The sequence below is a fragment of the Hyperolius riggenbachi genome, chromosome 1 (genome assembly GCF_040937935.1).
Source record: "Hyperolius riggenbachi isolate aHypRig1 chromosome 1, aHypRig1.pri, whole genome shotgun sequence".
NCBI lineage: Eukaryota > Metazoa > Chordata > Amphibia > Anura > Hyperoliidae > Hyperolius > Hyperolius riggenbachi.
This window is the reverse complement of record NC_090646.1, coordinates 552364265-552381772: the sequence shown is the minus strand read 5'-3', so window position 1 is coordinate 552381772 and position 17508 is coordinate 552364265. Positions and strand designations below refer to the sequence as shown.

General features: G+C 40.3%; 1 protein-coding gene across 2 annotated transcripts in view; it reads right to left on the bottom strand.

Moving 5' to 3' along the window:
• The window catches only part of TMEM232 (transmembrane protein 232), a 299472-nt gene that overhangs the window by 88047 nt on the left and 193917 nt on the right, over positions 1–17508 (bottom strand). For both annotated transcript variants that reach the window (XM_068247370.1, XM_068247365.1), the window contains exon 12: positions 10089–10336. In XM_068247370.1, coding sequence (XP_068103471.1) covers positions 10089–10336 — 248 coding nt within the window. The remainder of the gene's footprint in view (positions 1–10088; positions 10337–17508) is intronic.

Here is a 17508-nt window from a genome sequence, read left to right as displayed (position 1 = left end):
GCTTAGGAATCATTATAGCTGAGTCATTATAGCAAAGCCAGACTGAATACTCTGTGGGGGCTTTTATCTGGGCTGATTAAATGCAATCTGAACAGTAAATAATGAAACAGAGAGCAGGGTAGGTGTTTTCTCTAATGTTTCCACTGATATATGTGGTAAAATCTCTGGTTCACTTTAAAGAACAAGCGACACCCATGCTAACCTAGAAATAAAAAACACATATATAAGTAGATAAATACTACTTCTACTTACATAACAGATGTATTGTGCTATCCACGTAATGATTACTGTGAATTTTACAAAGGAAAAGCAGAAAATCCTAGTCTAGGCAGTGGCCATCTTGCCAAGCTAATGCTGACATCATATCCTCCCTGACTCTTTTTTTCCCCCCTCCTTTCTCTTGCTCATTGTGTATTCATTAGCTGCCCTCCTCCCAGAGTCTTTTTTTTATTTACACATCCAATCACTGAGTCACCTCAGCCTTGCTTGTAAACACAAGTGATCAGCTAGGCAGGGAAATAAAAGGAAGAGGAGGAATATATTATAGATAAAAAGAACTCCCAGCAATCAAAAGAACTCCCAGCATTCAACTTTTTGGCAGTGTTTGGCACTAGGGCCAGTGCTCCTAAAGTATGTGATAACTCCAAACCATAACAGCAAAAAAAGTTTTGAATGCAGGATTAGCATCTTTATCACTTAATACACTCAGACAAGTTGCTGTTAAAATTTGATTTTTATGGTGACAATACCACTTTAAACAGTTCATATCCAGGGCTTTAAATTATTGAGTCTTCCATAAAGGACAGCAGAAAGCTATGATTAAATGTACCTTATTTTCTGGTTGAACTCGATGGACGTATGTCTTTTTCAAACCTAACTATGTAACATTGGACTATATATGTAGCTACACAATTATTTAGGTGGGTAAAGAAAAAACTTGTGTCAGTCAAATTCAACCTTTTTAAGAAGAAAAAGACTAAAAATGATGCATGACTGGATCAAGGTATCACCATGTTCGTCCTGCCACAATTTGAATGTTACTGTATAATTTGCCCAAACTACTCTCTGTATTAAGCATTTACATAGATTTGACATCTTCTGCAACATTTAATGACTACATAGTCATACCACCAAGAGGAGCTCACTATATTATCCATACCATAGTCTAAGGCCTCGTTCACATCAGGGCCGTTTCTGTGCGCTTTTTACAGCGCACTGCCCTGTGCGATCAGCAAGGTATTTATTTTCCCATGTAACTAAATGTAGCTGGTTCACATCTATGCGCTGCGCTGAGCAGCGTTACAGAAACTTAGGGTTGCATGCATTTCTGTGCGTTGAGCTGGAAAGCACACATCAATGCAAGTGAATGGGTGCGCTTTTTTAGATTTAGGTGGAAATCAGAGTACCTGGAAGAAACCCACACACATGGATAAAATGTACAGACTCTGGATGTAATGACCTAGCCCAGATGCTGTGACCTTAGCTCATCAAAGTAAGAGAGCTATCCATAAAGCCAAATACTCAAACCATCCCTCTACTCAACAAACATAGTTATGCGCTCCCCTTCTACCTCATTCCCCCTCCCAAATAATTTCAGCCAAATCCATTCTCTCCCCTAAAACAAGTGTACCCATCTTTCACATTAATGCCACAATTAGGAGTGTCAAGTATAGGTACAGCATTGTTGTGCTTCTTATGTGATCTTGCATGGGCTTTTTCTGGTGAACCCATTCTGGCTTCCATTCCCACCTCATCGCACCTATAAAGTTACATGACAGTCATCAAGAAATGTCAATGTACACAAATTAAAGTAGCCATGCTCACCCTGCTGAAACTTAAAGGAATAAGATAAAGATGTTGAGAGGAGCGGTCAATTTACACACAAGCCATCATTAACACAATGCACTCAAAACACACTCACAAGAAGCTGGAACTCTAGTCATGATAAAAGCATCTAAGTTGCAAAAAAAATTTCAGTTGCAAAAATGGAAGATCTTATGGACTGCAGTAATTTTGTACTGGACTAATTCCCCAAAACTAAGGTTTTCTCCTTAGAACTGGTCGCTATTCTACCTATACCAGTCTAGAGCAATCCTTGCTGACTGAAGTATTGCCACCTAGTGACTGGGATGGGAAAGAGGAGGGCTGGCTCACCGACTGTAATTTTTCCTTGGGCCTTCTTGTAAATATCTTTCGGTAGCAATGATCAAAGATCATACCTCGTCTCTATCAGTTAGGAAGTTCCCACAGCTTTCAGCAGATATACACAGACCGTAAGATGCTTGGGGCAGTTAGGAATTTATTTGCATCAATCAGCAATACATGGCATTCATTCAGAAGTAATCTTGGTTACAGCAAATACGTTCATAGGAATATGATTGCATATCATGAAGTAGAAGCAAAATAAAAGAAGCTAGCGTAGCAATCATAAGTAACCACCTAAGTTCCTAAGTAAGCATCAATAAGCATAAGTAGGCTAACTATAAAACTATGGATACATCTAATATACAAAAAATTCTCCCACTTATGAAGTGTTAATTGGTCACATCCCACTTTAGGTCCATAATTGGGGTTCCTGTGACCTGTTCCCTGCTATTTCATGGAAACTGTAGTCTCTCTGCATGCTATGAAAGTCCGTGAATGTGATCTGGCACCTCTCGGACTGAACAACTTGTAGATTAGAACTAGCTGTCCTTCTACCAAGCAAGACGTTTCAGTAGAATTTATGTCTTAAAGGGATACTGTAGGGGGGTCGGAGGAAAATGAGTTGAACTTACCCGGGCTTCTAATGGTCCCCCGCAGACATCCTGTGTTGGCGCAGCCACTCACCGATGCTCCGGCCCCGCCTCCAGTTCACTTTTGGAATTTCAGACTTTAAAGTCAGAAAACCACTGCGCCTGCATTGCCATGTCCTCACTCCCGCTGATGTCACCAGGAGTGTACTGCGCAGACACAGACCATACTGTGCCTGCGCTGTGCGCTCTTGGTGACATCAGCGGGATCAAGGACACGGCAACGCAGGCGCAGTGGTTTTCAGACTTTAAAGTCTGAAATTCCAGAAGTGAACCGGAGGCGGGGCCGGAGCATCGGTGAGTGGCTGCGCCAACACAGGATGTCTGCGGGGGACCGTTAAAAGCCCCGGGTAAGTTCAACTCATTTTCCCCTGACCCCCCTACAGTATCCCTTTAAGGAAGAACTCTGCATATAGTCTTCTGCTGAATGAGGATTTTACATTTGCAAGAACCTCACAGATTCAAATGGTAGGGAGATAGGGCAACATGGCAGCACACCTGCCTCTTTCTCTCTGAAAATTTGCCAAAATTCAAAATTTTCAAGGGGTGATTAGAGGGACCAGAGAAGAACAGACAATACATGTGGACCCAGCATGAATGTACCTCTGTGCTTACCTTAGGTAGATTTGCCTTGAGTCAGGCATATTTAAACAAACACAATACGTATCTGTTCTTATATTTTCTTTTATTTGTAATGTAGGCCTTTGCAAAAGAAGTAAAAGTAATAAAGAATCGCTATAGTTACCTCAAATGAAGAGATCATCTATTTTTCTGTATAGATTTCACCTGTGTGCTGTGCAGTTAGCTAGTGATCTCCAACGTTATAATATATGTACCTTAAATACTCTCTTAGCATTCATACCATAACATGGTTTGAAGATCAAATGAAAGGGCATCATTATGTACAAGGACAAAGTGCTCTGAAAACCCAGAGCTGCTGCTGTTTCCTGTAGAGTGCTGACTGGGGAGAGGGAATCCATGTCGCAAGCGCCATCTTTCGATCATTTAAACTATTAGTCAGCAGGCTGGTATAAAAGTGATTTACTTATATCACCAAGTGATACTGCTCATCACCATATTTCAAGCAAGCCTCCATTAGTCTGCCTGATATGCAAGTGCTGCATATTTACTATTCTTTAAAATACTAATAAATCACCTTCTATATTGTGCTATAGTGACAGCAGCACTCCTGGAAGAAAATATAGCTTAATTAAAATCTACGCATCTGCATCACACTATATCAAAATGTAGACTGAAAAACTGCCATTATTTTGAAAGCATGAAACTCACTGTAATAGGGCCAGGGACCATTTAGTGAAAATCTGCATTTGATTGCACATGCTGCTTCCATGTTTTGGGTGCATTTTTTCCAAGTACCATTTTAGTGCATCTTTTTAACATATATGATAGTCTGTTATGGTAATATGTTTTCTGTATAGCAAGATGAACAAGTGCAACGTGTACTGTATCTATCCATTTTAACTAACAAGGACAGAGCAGCTGTACAGGGCATTTATATACAGTGTTTTGTTTAAAGAGTAACTGTCGGGCATAAAATTAAAAATCAATTCTTTATTTTTATCTGGTAAAAAAGTAATAAAGATGCTAACCAGGCAATCCAAAAGTTAAAATCACTATTACTTTTCTTCTTCATAAAACATCTTTCTCCAGTTTCCGTGGCTCTTATTTGGTACATCTGCTGCACAAAGGAAGTTGCAGGGCATGCTGGGTTGTCTTTTTTTGCTTCCTTACTACCCCCTTTCTCCTGTTTTCCCCTCCCACACCTCTGTTCCTCTCTGATTGGCCAATATTTCTCATGCTTCTCAAGCTAGAGAGTCACACAATGACAATGCACTTTTTATTGTAGAGCTGGGTGGGAGTGTCTGAAGACTGTCTGTGTTTGCATTTGCCGCACTCCTCCCAGAGTAAGGGAGAAAATGACATTAGTATTAGCTTCAGTCAGAAGGCATTAAGATGGCAAGTATCTGAAACAGAATTATTTTTATTTACTATATAAAAGTCACTGAAATCAAAATGTGGACAGTGCAATACATATGTTATGTACGTAGTATTTATCTACTTATATATGTGTTTGTTTGTTTTTTAGATAGTATAGCTAACAGCTCCTCTTACAGTAAACCTGAAGCAAACAAAAAAAAATAGACGCTTAGCTATGTAGAGGGAAGGCTTTACATCCCTTTTCAGTACTTTGTGAAATGGTATGTACTGAAAAGGTTTTTTTTTTTTTTTTTTTTACAAGGTGTAAAAATATGAGTAAATTATCTGAATAATGGCTGGACATCACACAATTTCCTGTCAGATTAACAGGTCAAATCGATAATTTCCAATAGGTCTGATCTGGTTTCCAATCGATTTTCCGATTAATTTTGTACAGAAGTGATCAGATAATCGAATATGACTATGGACCTATGTATATTGAGTTGTGCTGCATTACTGTATGTGAGAGCACCATGGTTAAATTGTGTTTCTGGATAATGCTTGCAATAACGTCCACATTAGCCATTCTTCATGTTATGAAAATAACGTGTGTTCTAACGTGCAGAGTGCATGCTGCGTTATTCCTGCATTAAAACAAGTGGGTTATGCAATATACATAATGTGAACTTAGCCCAAAGCTGCCAACCATCCATAAATTAACAGACAGTCCTTAGGGCAGGTTCAGATGCACGGCTGTCAGCGTCTATCCATGTCGTTTAGGATCCACTGTGCCCCACAATGAGATGAATAGAAGAATTCATCTCAACGCATTTACGGTTGAATGCCGATGATGATCAATCTTTCCAAGATTAGTTATGAAGCTTTTAGAAATATTTGTGATTCTGTATCCCCATAGGGGTTGAAAATGCAACACTACGACGGAACGACGGGAACTGATGTCAACCTCTTTTTTGCTTAGTAGTATCGGCTAAATGGGATGCCAGCAGCCGTCTATCTCAACCAGACCTTAAAAATGGCCCCATTTATTGCTCTAGCTACAAAGAGAAGAACACTGTCTGTGGAACAGAAAAGAAAATGTAAGTTGCACTGTCTTGCCCCAGTTAATTCATTCAAAGACCGTATGCCAAGGAAATGCAAGGCCAGTTGATTTTGCTGATGCAACCAGTTAAACAGCCATCAATGTCCTAAGCCTTTACATTTAGTTTATATATTCAATAGCCACAAAGTACACAAACTTCCACAAGTTCAGCATCTACGCATCCCTGGAAAATATTTGAATTCATTGTCAGCTAAGAGAAGAGTTCACCTTTTCATTATACAGCAAGTCTTTCACCTCTGAGACTTTCTGCCTTGCCAAAGAAGCCTCTTCTATTTCCATTTTATGAGTAGACTATCAACTACACAGCCGCACAATATTTAAAATGTTTTAAATAATACATGACTGGAAAAATGAAGATTTTCATTATATGGCTTTTAATGAAACGGAGAAATGAAAGATGAATGCAATAAAAGAGGAAATGAGATACTGTATATACTGCAATGTACTGTATGGCCAATATGTAATTACATAACGTCTGGAAATATTTGCAGTGTACAATCCTGCTACAAGCTGAAGATACACCAAGGATTAAAGGTAAATGACTCCCCATCATAATATACGTACTGGCTTTACCTGCGATTATTTAGCATTTCTCTGTATCTCTTTTTTACCCAAGCAGGACAGAACAGCCCACATTTATTTAATCCTTTAGCAGCCAATTTATTCAGAGGCTTGCAAGTGCTCCAGACCAATTTAATTTAGCAAATTTTTTTTATTTCTTATTTGTTATATTTCCCTGCTTCTAATTAGTACTGCTGTAATGTGTATTTATGGCCACTTGTCACTAGAGGGCAGTGTGACACAATAACAAAGGACTTCCGCTTTCAGTTTCTAGATTTTCAGCTAGTAGAAAGAGATCAAAGCATTCCAAGACTTTACAGCACAGGTAGTTCTGCCGACTGGGTTTAAAAGCAGTGTAGTTATCTAAAAAGAGATAACACTATTGAAGATGCTAGTGGGTTAAACTATAGTAAGAAAAACAGGAGCAACAGGAGCAAAAGTGGAGCAGACAGCATCCTTGATCTAGGCATCTGTTTCTCTTTTGCACCGGCACTTTTTAATTACAGAACTTTTCTTTTAACCACTTGTGAGAATTGTTATGAGTAATCAATATACCCCTATGCTTATTGTTTTGAGAGGAAGTACACATCTGAGTGCACCTTTATTTAAGGCATTTCCAGATTCCACCATAAGTTCCTCTGATTATGGATGATCAATGAAAATAAAATAAAAGAATCTCTTTGCATTAAAATGTCATGTAAATGTTATGCAGCTTGGAACAATAAAAATACCAGGAAGTTATTTTGATTGGTCCAATTTCATGCTACATATAATTTACATGACATTTGAATGCAAGGATAAATTATTTGTATCTAACTGATCATACCTTCCTCTGATACTATCAAATCAATATCCTCCTGGGAACTAGATGTGGAAATGTGCCCCGTGCCCATAACATTGGACAAGGGTACTTGGGATAGGGAGGGGGGACAGTTTGCTGGGCTCCATTTTGCGGAGAACCTGTACTATAATGGTATAAGGTTGTTATTGCTTGGGGGATGGAGACCCACACTTACAGTTTTTGGATTACCTCAGAAATACCAATCTGCTTTGGGAGTAATGGGTTTGAACATGCCTGGGAGGGGGACACTCTATAGTTAGTTTTAAACATGTGTACAGTCACTTCAAATTTTAAATGTTTCACCAACTGTCTCATGAAAAATAAAAACAACCGGGAACTCGCGGATATACAAACTTTTTTAGAACAAGGGCAGGCTCACCGTTTTTGAGACTGCTGGGGGTCCGAACTAGCTAGTGGCTAATAGCCCCTAGATACCCTATACCTGGTATATTCTGTAAAATAATGCATGTCTTGTGAGCAACAAACCATATACCATGTGTGTAGTCAACTTATTTATAATCAAGATAGATAAAGCCTCATACACACGCTCAACAAAAGTCTGTTAAATGCACAATTATCAAACAACTTGAAGAAGTTGGACAATTTTGATAAGAGGCGACCAATGACTGATAAGACGCAGCTCAAGTCAATCCAACAGTTGGATTGACTTGAGCTGCGTCTTATCAGTTGTTGGTTGCCACTTATCAGTGATATTTTACTTGACAAAAGTTGTCCAACTTCAAGTTGTTTTGTTGAGCGTGTGTATGAGCCTTAAAGGATACCCGAACTGAAATGTGACATAACGAGATAGACATGTGTATGTACAGTGCCTAGCACACAAATAACTATGCTGTGTTCCTTTTTTTCTTTCTCTGCCTGAAAGAGTTAAATATCAGGTATGTAAGTGGCTGACTCAGTCCTGACTCAGACAGGAAGTGACTACAGTGTGAGCCTCACTGATAAGAAATTCCCCTTTTTTTACCTCTTTCTTGCCCTCAGAAGCCATTTTCTGCTAGGAAAGTGTTTTATAGTTGGCATTTCTTATCAGTGAGGCTCACACTGTAGTCACTTCCTGTCTGAGTCAGGACTGAGTGAGCCACTTACATACCTGATATTTAACTCTTTCAGGCAGAGAAAGAAAAAAAGGAACACAGCATAGTTATTTGTGTGCTAGGCACTGTACATACACATGTCTATCTCATTATGTCACATTTCAGTTCGGGTATCCTTTAATACTAAGGACATGCAGATTATCAATGACATGTAAATATTACCCACCACATCCACGCTGATTCCATTCTTCGTGTCTGGTCACAAGAATCAAACATCAATTTTAAAAAATGTTATACTGTTGCAATTATTCTTTGAGGTTCATGGACCAAATTAAGTTATGAAAATCTGGAATTAGAGGCGGAGAGCTGGGATGTCTGCCTCTTCTCTACTGCTGCATTCACCAGAGCTTGTGTGATGTTGACAAGTACCATGGTGTAGAACAGCCTAGCGTATGTTACGAAGGATAACTCTCCCCCATGCTTTCATCTTAATCAATACAGTCAATATATGGATTCAAGAAATGCTTTAGCTCTTATAAAATGCAAAGACAGCATACAGCTCATCATGAGACTTTAAAGGAATACTATAATTACAAATTGTAAAATACATATTTATAAAATGTCAGTTTTGTTGATTTTAATATGTACTATAAATTACTTTTCTCCTATGTTGCTGACACAGTTGGCAGTAGAATTCTGACAAAACTGACAGGGTTTGGACTAGTCCATCTCCTCATGGGGAATGTCAGTTAGTGCCCCTACTAATTTGCACACTATATTGGGAATTGAGTTAAGCAACTGCAGTTCAGTGTTTCTGTAAATAAAGAAAATCCTAAGAATCCCTCATGAGGAGATGGACCAGTCCTAAGCCTGACAGATTTGTCAGATGAGATTTTCACTGCCTAAGTGGCGGCTACATAGGAAAATAAAGTAATTCATAGTGCATTTTATTCTGGGAAAAATGTACTGTACATGTAGGTATCTATATTTTAGACATTACAATTTTTCATTAACGTTGTCTTTTAATATACTATTCATCACTTGAGCACTACATTGTGTTAACCCATAAGAACTTCATTCAAAGAGGAACTTTAGCAAAAAATGTGAAAAAAAAATCAATAGATTAGCAAAGAATAGCAAAGTGAGAAGTTAAGAGAGATCAAGAAATGATTGATATTTGCCATGTCATTTGTTCATATTGGTTGATCCACAATGAGCCTGCACATAATCATCGTTACTACTGGCAGACATGATGAAAAAAACAAAACAGCACCAAGTGTCATTAACTATAACCACACCCCCTAACAATGCGATAGGCTAAAGGGTTGTTGTTGTTTTTTAAATAGATATACATATGCACAGAGGGAGATACTGGTTGCTTGGCGATTGGAAACTGTTATTTCCCACAATGCAAGAAGACTCACAGACAGGAAACTGTCAGGACCTAGGTCCGGACATCACACTATGGGAGGGGTTTCACCACAATACCCCCCCCCCCCCCCCCGATGATCTAATTAAGAAAAGCTGAAGATTTCTCACAGGAAAGGGGGTATCAGCTACTGATTGGGATGAAGTTCATCCTTGGTTACAGTTCCTCTTTGACTTCATTTCATGAGGATTCAGTACTTACAAAGCACGACTTTATAATAACCACAGCTCTATGGATTGCATATTAGCATGTTCCTACTATATGTGCAGTTAACGATGGTGCAATACTTAAAAGACTAATTAAAATCACATTTCTAATCAAGTGCCACATTCATTTATAAAATATAATATTATACCTTAATGAAGGACGTGAAGCTTTCTTTTGCATGCTGTGTTTTGTTACGTGTGAGACCTTTTTCAGCGCACGGTTGTGTGTGGCTTTCCTTGGAGTTGGCACGTAGGGAACCACAGGGGGTAGGAACTGTTCTGCCAGAGCACTGGCGAGTCTGCTTCCTAAATGCTGAAAGAAGGCCAGGCTCTCATGGGCAGCTGGAGACTTACTGCTTGTATTAATGAAGGGATTTGTAGGTCCATTCACTTCAGCCTTTCAGAAAGAGAAACATGAAAGGAGAAAATATAAAAGCCATATTAGTCAACACGGAACACAATTACATGATAATGGAAGACAGGAAGACTGTGATGTATGTCAGTGTGAAAGCTGCAGCCAATTACTGATAAATGTATGAATAGTTCACGCATTATTGTACATTATAGGGTCACATCAGTGGTTCATTTCTGAATACGCTTTCTGTAAGAATTGTTCAGATTAGCATTTCGCTGATTATGATCACTCTGTCGTCAAGGTGGCACAATATGCATGTGCTGGTAGATTATATATATATAATGAAAACGAAGCCTGGACATGGCAGTAATGTGTGATTTGTTGACCAGGCTGAAATTCAAGCTTGGAAAAGTATGTGGGTCATCAAGCCACATAATTAAATGGTAAATTGTGTCTTATAAGCAGCCAAAAGTATTGCCTGTAGAGATGAGACACAAAGGTCCCCATTACAGGCTAAGCCCCACGAGCTGCGAAGAATGACAGGAGCTCCCGCACTGATCTAGAGCACAGCATCCTCTTCAGTGCAGTTTCTAGATGAAATTGCTCCCAGGGCGAGTATAAAAAAATACGCCCCCCCCCCCCCCCCCCCCCGGCCCAAAAAAAACCCCAAACCCACTGCCAGCTACACTTGGTGCGCCTCTGTCCGCTTTTTATCAACACATTAATGTTACAGATTGTTACGTGTTGCTGAAAAGCGGACAGAAGTGTACTAGTATGTACAGGTGCTAAAGAGTTTGGGCCGCTGACACTGTTCCCACCTCTTCAGTGATGTGTTGTGGGCAAGCACAGCATTGCGTGAGGGTAGAAATCAACACACGTGGTGATTGGCTCCTGCTTGCAAGCGGAGGGGTGTTGGACCAGGGATGCTAGAAGCTGCAGCCATACCTCCCAACTTTTTGAGATGAGAAAGAGGGACACTTTAAAGGGAACATAAACTGAGAAGGATATGGATTTTTCCTTTTAAAATAATACCAGTTGCCAGACTCTCCTGCTGATCCTGTCTCTCTAGATTAATACTTTTAGCCACAGCCCCTCAACAAGCATGCAGATTAGGTGTTCTGACTGAAGTCAGACTGGGTTAACTGCATGCTTGTTTCAGGTGTGTGATTCAGACACTACTGCAGCCAAAGAGATCAGCATGACTGCCAGGCAACTGGTATTGCTTAAAAGGAAACATCCATGTCCCTCTCAGTTTAGTTTCCCTTTAAGACATGGGAGGGGGGGCTTGCTGGGAGCAGTGGTACCTTTATAGAAAGGGGAGGGGGGCTTGCTGGGAGCAGTGGTACCTTTATAGAAAGGGGAGGGGGGCTTGCTGGGAGCACTGGTACCTTTATAGAAAGGGGAGGGGGGCTTGCTGGGAGCAGTGGTACCTTTATAGAAAGGGGAGGGGGGCTTGCTGGGAGCACTGGTACCTTTATAGAAAGGGGAGGGGGACTTGCTGGGAGCAGTGGTACCTTTATAGAAAGGGGAGGGGGACTTGCTGGGAGCAGTGGTACCTTTATAGAAAGGGGAGGGGGGCTTGCTGGGAGCAGTGGTACTGTGATGGAGGACAAAGGGAATATATGAGCCCCCTAATGCTGTGGGATGGAGGAGGGGTTGTCAGGATAGAAGTGCCTGGCAAGTACTCACAGCATGCAGGCCAGGGGGACACAGGCAGCAGAGACACAGATACAGCCTGCCCGTTCAGCTGAGCACTCTCCCCTTCCCCCGACACCATGCTTTGCAGTCTGGACTCGGACTTTCAGGGGGGAGGGGAGAAGCAGCCTGTGACCCTCTCTGCAGGAAGTTATCCCGGGCCAGGCTGTGTGAGCTGCAGGCAAGTGTCATGCCTGCAGCTGTGTTTGCTCTATTCACTGCTTGCCACCGTGTGAGTTGTAACTGGCCACCTAGCTTCCCTGCACTTTGAAAGAGGCGCTACCCGACCACACTATCATTCATTCCTGCTGGAACCTGCGCCTCCCCCTTCCCACTGAGAGCAGCCATATCGGGGAAGAGCTGGATAACTACTGACCAGGAGAGAAGAAGCAGCAGGAAACCACACGTGGTCTGCAGCAAATCCTATCTTCCTCCTAGGGCACCCCGTCCCCGACAGCTGCAGTACCGCTGCTGTACGTCAATGTCACCACACGCTGGTCATGTGGTGTTCACTTGACGTAGGACACACACGATCACAGCAGCCAAGGCAACAGGACGCCCGGGAGAAGTCTTACTTCTGCCTGCGCCCTCCTTCTCCTCACTGCCACACTGCGCCCCGTGCGATTGCACGCCCCGCACGTAGCTAAAAACGGCCATGATCCTCTTGCTTATACAAATATATATACAAATCCCTCTACTGGCTCTCTCAATCCGTTTCTGAATTAGCTTCAAGATCCTATGTCTGGCCAATAAATTTATACTCATGCCCTGCACAACCTACATCTCTGACCTGGTCAGCAGATACATACTTGGCTGCTCGTTCCACTCCTCCAATGACATCCTCCTAAGCACCCCACACATCTCCGACTCCCATAAACGACTATAGGACTTCCCTAGAGCTGCCCTTACACACTCCTAGAAGTTCTGGTTCACCATGAGCTTGCAGGGCAATCTGATATCCAGGTAACAAATTAATATCAGTCAGCTACTGATCATTTACTTGATTAGAGGGCACATCTAATAATGTATCAGGCCATTACAGTGATGGCAGAAGGCCATGCTGTAGAACTTAATTTTTAACTTGAATGTAATCTAAAATAAATACTGGCATCTTGTACAACATATAATATTGTAGTTCTTATTAATTTGGAACAACAGACAAAACTTGTTCCTATGTTTGAATATGCTTAGGTTGCGATTTCTGTTTCATTGTTCAGGAAATAAATAAATGTCATTAAATTCCTTAATTACAACTTCAGGAGGGTCTCACGGGGATGTTATCTAATTTATGACAAATAGATAAGACCACTTGTGGCATTAAAAACCATCCCCAATGTAACTTATGTCCAGTTTATATAAGCTGTGTGTTTTAACATCTTTGTTAACATACAGGAACAAAGACTGAAGAAGGCTTATTAGCCAAAAGCTTGCTTTTTATTTATGGTACCTCTAAGTTAGCCAAGAAATGGTTTCATCCTGATTCAAAACTACTGACTCAGGGATTGAGGGAAAACCTTTCCAATGGGACGGAATCAGCAATTCAAATACATCTTGCACAAGAAGATAGTTTTCAAGTACAACTAGATGCTGAATACACATACCACCATTTGCAGCTCCTGTGCATAAGTGAAAATCTAATCCATTTATGGCCACTTCATGTATGCACTAGAACAAACTGGATGAATTTCAGTATCTTTTGTATGAACAAAGCAGTGATTAGAAACTGTTAAAGCGGGATTGTCATCATAAAAATCAAATTTCAACAGCAACTGGTCTGAGCGTATTAAGTGATAAGGATGCTAAGCCTTGCATTCAAAACTTTCAAAACTTTTTCTGCTATTATGGTTTGGAGTTATCACATACCTTATGGTATCCATACACGGTACAATAAAAACGTTAGATTTTCCCGTTTTTTGAAAAGAATCTTTTTTTTTTTTATTAAGAAAAACGGACGAGTATAACGTTTGTTTGATAAAAATCAAATTGGACATGTTAGAAAAATCTTTATATTTGATATAATGGAATAACTGAACTAAATTGTCCAATCAAATTAAAAAATGAAAAATTGTACCATGTATGGGCACCTTAAAGGGACTCCGAGCAGTGCAGAAACTATGGAAAGATGCATATCATTTTAAAGCTCTCTTTCTCCTCTTTCCAATGATATATAAACCACCACCCTATGTCTTTTAGTTTTCGCTATTTTCGCGATTGAAATTGCCGCAACCGTGATTTCTATCGCGAAAATAGAGAAAACTAAAAGGTGTAGGGCAACAATTTAGGTGTCGTCAGAAAGAGGAGAAAGAGAGCTTTAAAATGATATCCATCAAGCCATAGTTATATTGTATTACACAGGACGACACTTTCCCCAGTGTCAGCAGCTCCATTCTGCTGAATGCAGCTGCTGACTTTGACAAAAAGTCGCCCTGTGTAATACAATATAACTATGGCTTGATGGATATCATTTTAAAGCTCTCTTTCTCCTCTTTCTGATGACACCTAAATCGTTGCCCTACGCCTTTTAGTTTTCTCTATTTTCACAATCGAAATCGCGGCCGCGGCAATTTCAATCGCGAAAATAGCGAAAACTAAAAGGCGTAGGGTGGCGGTTTATATATCATTGGAAAGAGGAGAAAGAGAGCTTTAAAATGATGTGTATCTTTCCATAGTTTCTGCACTGCTCGGCGTCCCTTTAAGGAGCGCTGGCTCTGTGATTACCTTTGCCATCGGCTGGCAAAACAGTTGCATGCTGGGGGGTCTTTTCATCTATAATATATTCCTCCTCTTCCCTTTATTTCCCGCTCCTTCTAATGACATAAGACAGTGCACTTCCTAGTAGAGACCTCAGTGGGATTGTCTGAAAACTCTGGGAGAGCGGGTAACGAATATACAATTAGCAAGAGGAGAAAAAAAGAGTGAGGGAGGAAATGATGTCAGGATAAGCTTCATTCAAAGGTAACCAAGATGGAAACTGTCTAGAATAGGATTCTCTGCGTTTCATTTATAAAATTCACAGGAATGATGACGTGGACAGTGCAATACATCTGTTATGTAAGTAGAACTAGTATTTATCTACTTATATATGTGTTTTTTATTACTAGGTTAGCATGTCTGTCACTTGTTCTTTAACCACTTGAGGACCACAGTCTTTCTACCCCTTAAGGACCGGCCACTTTTTTTCCATTCAGACCACTGCAGCTTTCACGGTTTATTGCTCGCTCATACAACCTACCACCTAAATGAATTTTGGCTCCTTTTCTTCTCACTAATAAAGCTTTCTTTTGGTGCTATTTGATTGCTCCTGCGATTTTTACTTTTTATTATATTCATCAAAAAAGACATGAATTTTGGCAAAAAAATGATTTTTTTAACTTTCTGTGCTGACATTTTTCAAATAAAGTAAAATTTCTGTATACATGCAGCGCGAAAAATGTGGACAAACATATTTTGGATAAAAAAAAACCCATTCAGTGTATATTTATTGGTTTGGGTAAAAGTTATAGCGTTTACAAACTATGGTGCAAAAAGTGAATTTTCCCATTTTCAAGCATCTATGACTTTTCTGACCCCCTGTCATGTTTCATGAGGGGCTAGAATTCCAGGATAGTATAAATACCCCCCAAATGACCCCATTTTGGAAAGAAGACATCCCAAAGTATTCACTGAGAGGCATAGTGAGTTCATAGAAGATATTATTTTTTGTCACAAGTAAGCGGAAAATGACACTTTGTGACAAACAAAAAAAAAAAAAAAAGTTTCCATTTCTTCTAACTTGCAACAAAAAAAAAATGAAATCTACCACGGACTCACCATGCCCCTCTCTGAATACCTTGAAGGGTCTACTTTCCAAAATGGGGTCATTTGTGGGGTGTGTTTACTGTCCTGACATTTTGGGGGATGCTAAATTGTAAGCACCCCTGTAAAGCTTAAAGGTGCTCATTGGACTTTGGGCCCCTTAGCGCAGTTAGGCTGCAAAAAAGTGCCACACATGTGGTATTGCCGTACTCAGGAGAAGTAGTATAATGTGTTTTGGGGTGTATTTTTACACATACCCATGCTGGGTGGGAGAAATATCTCTGTAAATGACAATTTGTTAATTTTTTTTACACACAATTGTCCATTTACAGAGATCTTTCTCCCACTCAGCATGGGTATGTGTAAAAATACACCCCAAAACACATTATACTACTTCTCCTGAGTACGGCGATACCACATGTGTGGCACTTTTTTGCACCCTAACTGCGCTAAAGGGCCCAAAGTTCAATGAGTACCTTTAGGATTTCACAGGTCATTTTGAGAAATTTCGTTTCAAGACTACTCCTCACGGTTTAGGGCCCCTAAAATGCCAGGGCAGTATAGGAACCCCACAAATGACCCCATTTTAGAAAGAAGACACCCCAAGGTATTCCGTTAGGAGTATGGTGAGTTCATAGAAGATTTTATTTTTTGTCACAAGTTAGTGGAAAATGACACTTTGTGAAAAAAACAATAAAAATCAATTTTCCGCTAACTTTTGACAAAAAATAAAATCTTCTATGAACTTACCATACTCCTAACGGAATACCTTGGGGTGTCTTCTTTCTAAAATGGGGTCATTTGTGGGGTTCCTATACTGCCCTGGCATTTTAGGGGCCCTAAACCGTGAGGAGTAGTCTGGAAATCAAATTCCGCAAAATGACCTGTGAAATCCTAAAGATACTCATTGGACTTTGGGCCCTTTAGCGCAGTTAGGGTGCAAAAAAGTGCCACACATGTGGTATCGCCGTACTCGGGAGAAGTAGTACAATGTGTTTTGGGGTGTATTTTTACACATACCCATGCTGGGTGGGAGAAATAACTCTGTAAATGGACAATTGTGTGTAAAAAAATCAAAAGATTGTCATTTACAGAGATATTTCTCCCACCCAGCATGGGTATGTGTACAAATACACCCCAAAACACATTATACTACTTCTCCCGAGTACGGCAATACCACATGTGTGGCACTTTTTTGCACCCTAACTGCGCTAAAGGGCCCAAAGTCCAATGAGTATCTTTAGGATTTCACAGGTCATTTTGCGGAATTTGATTTCCAGACTACTCCTCACGGTTTAGGGCCCCTAAAATGCCAGGGCAGTATAGGAACCCTACAAATGACCCCATTTTAGAAAGAAGACACCCCAAGGTATTCCGTTAGGAGTATGGTGAGTTCATAGAAGATTTTATTTTTTGTCACAAGTTAGTGGAAAATGACACTTTGTGAAAAAAACAATAAAAATCAATTTTCCGCTAACTTTTGACAAAAAATAAAATCTTCTATGAACTTACCATACTCCTAACGGAATACCTTGGGGTGTCTTCTTTCTAAAATGGGGTCATTTGTGGGGTTCCTATACTGCCCTGGCATTTTAGGGGCCCTAAACCGTGAGGAGTAGTCTGGAAATCAAATTCCGCAAAATGACCTGTGAAATCCTAAAGATACTCATTGGACTTTGGGCCCTTTAGCGCAGTTAGGGTGCAAAAAAGTGCCACACATGTGG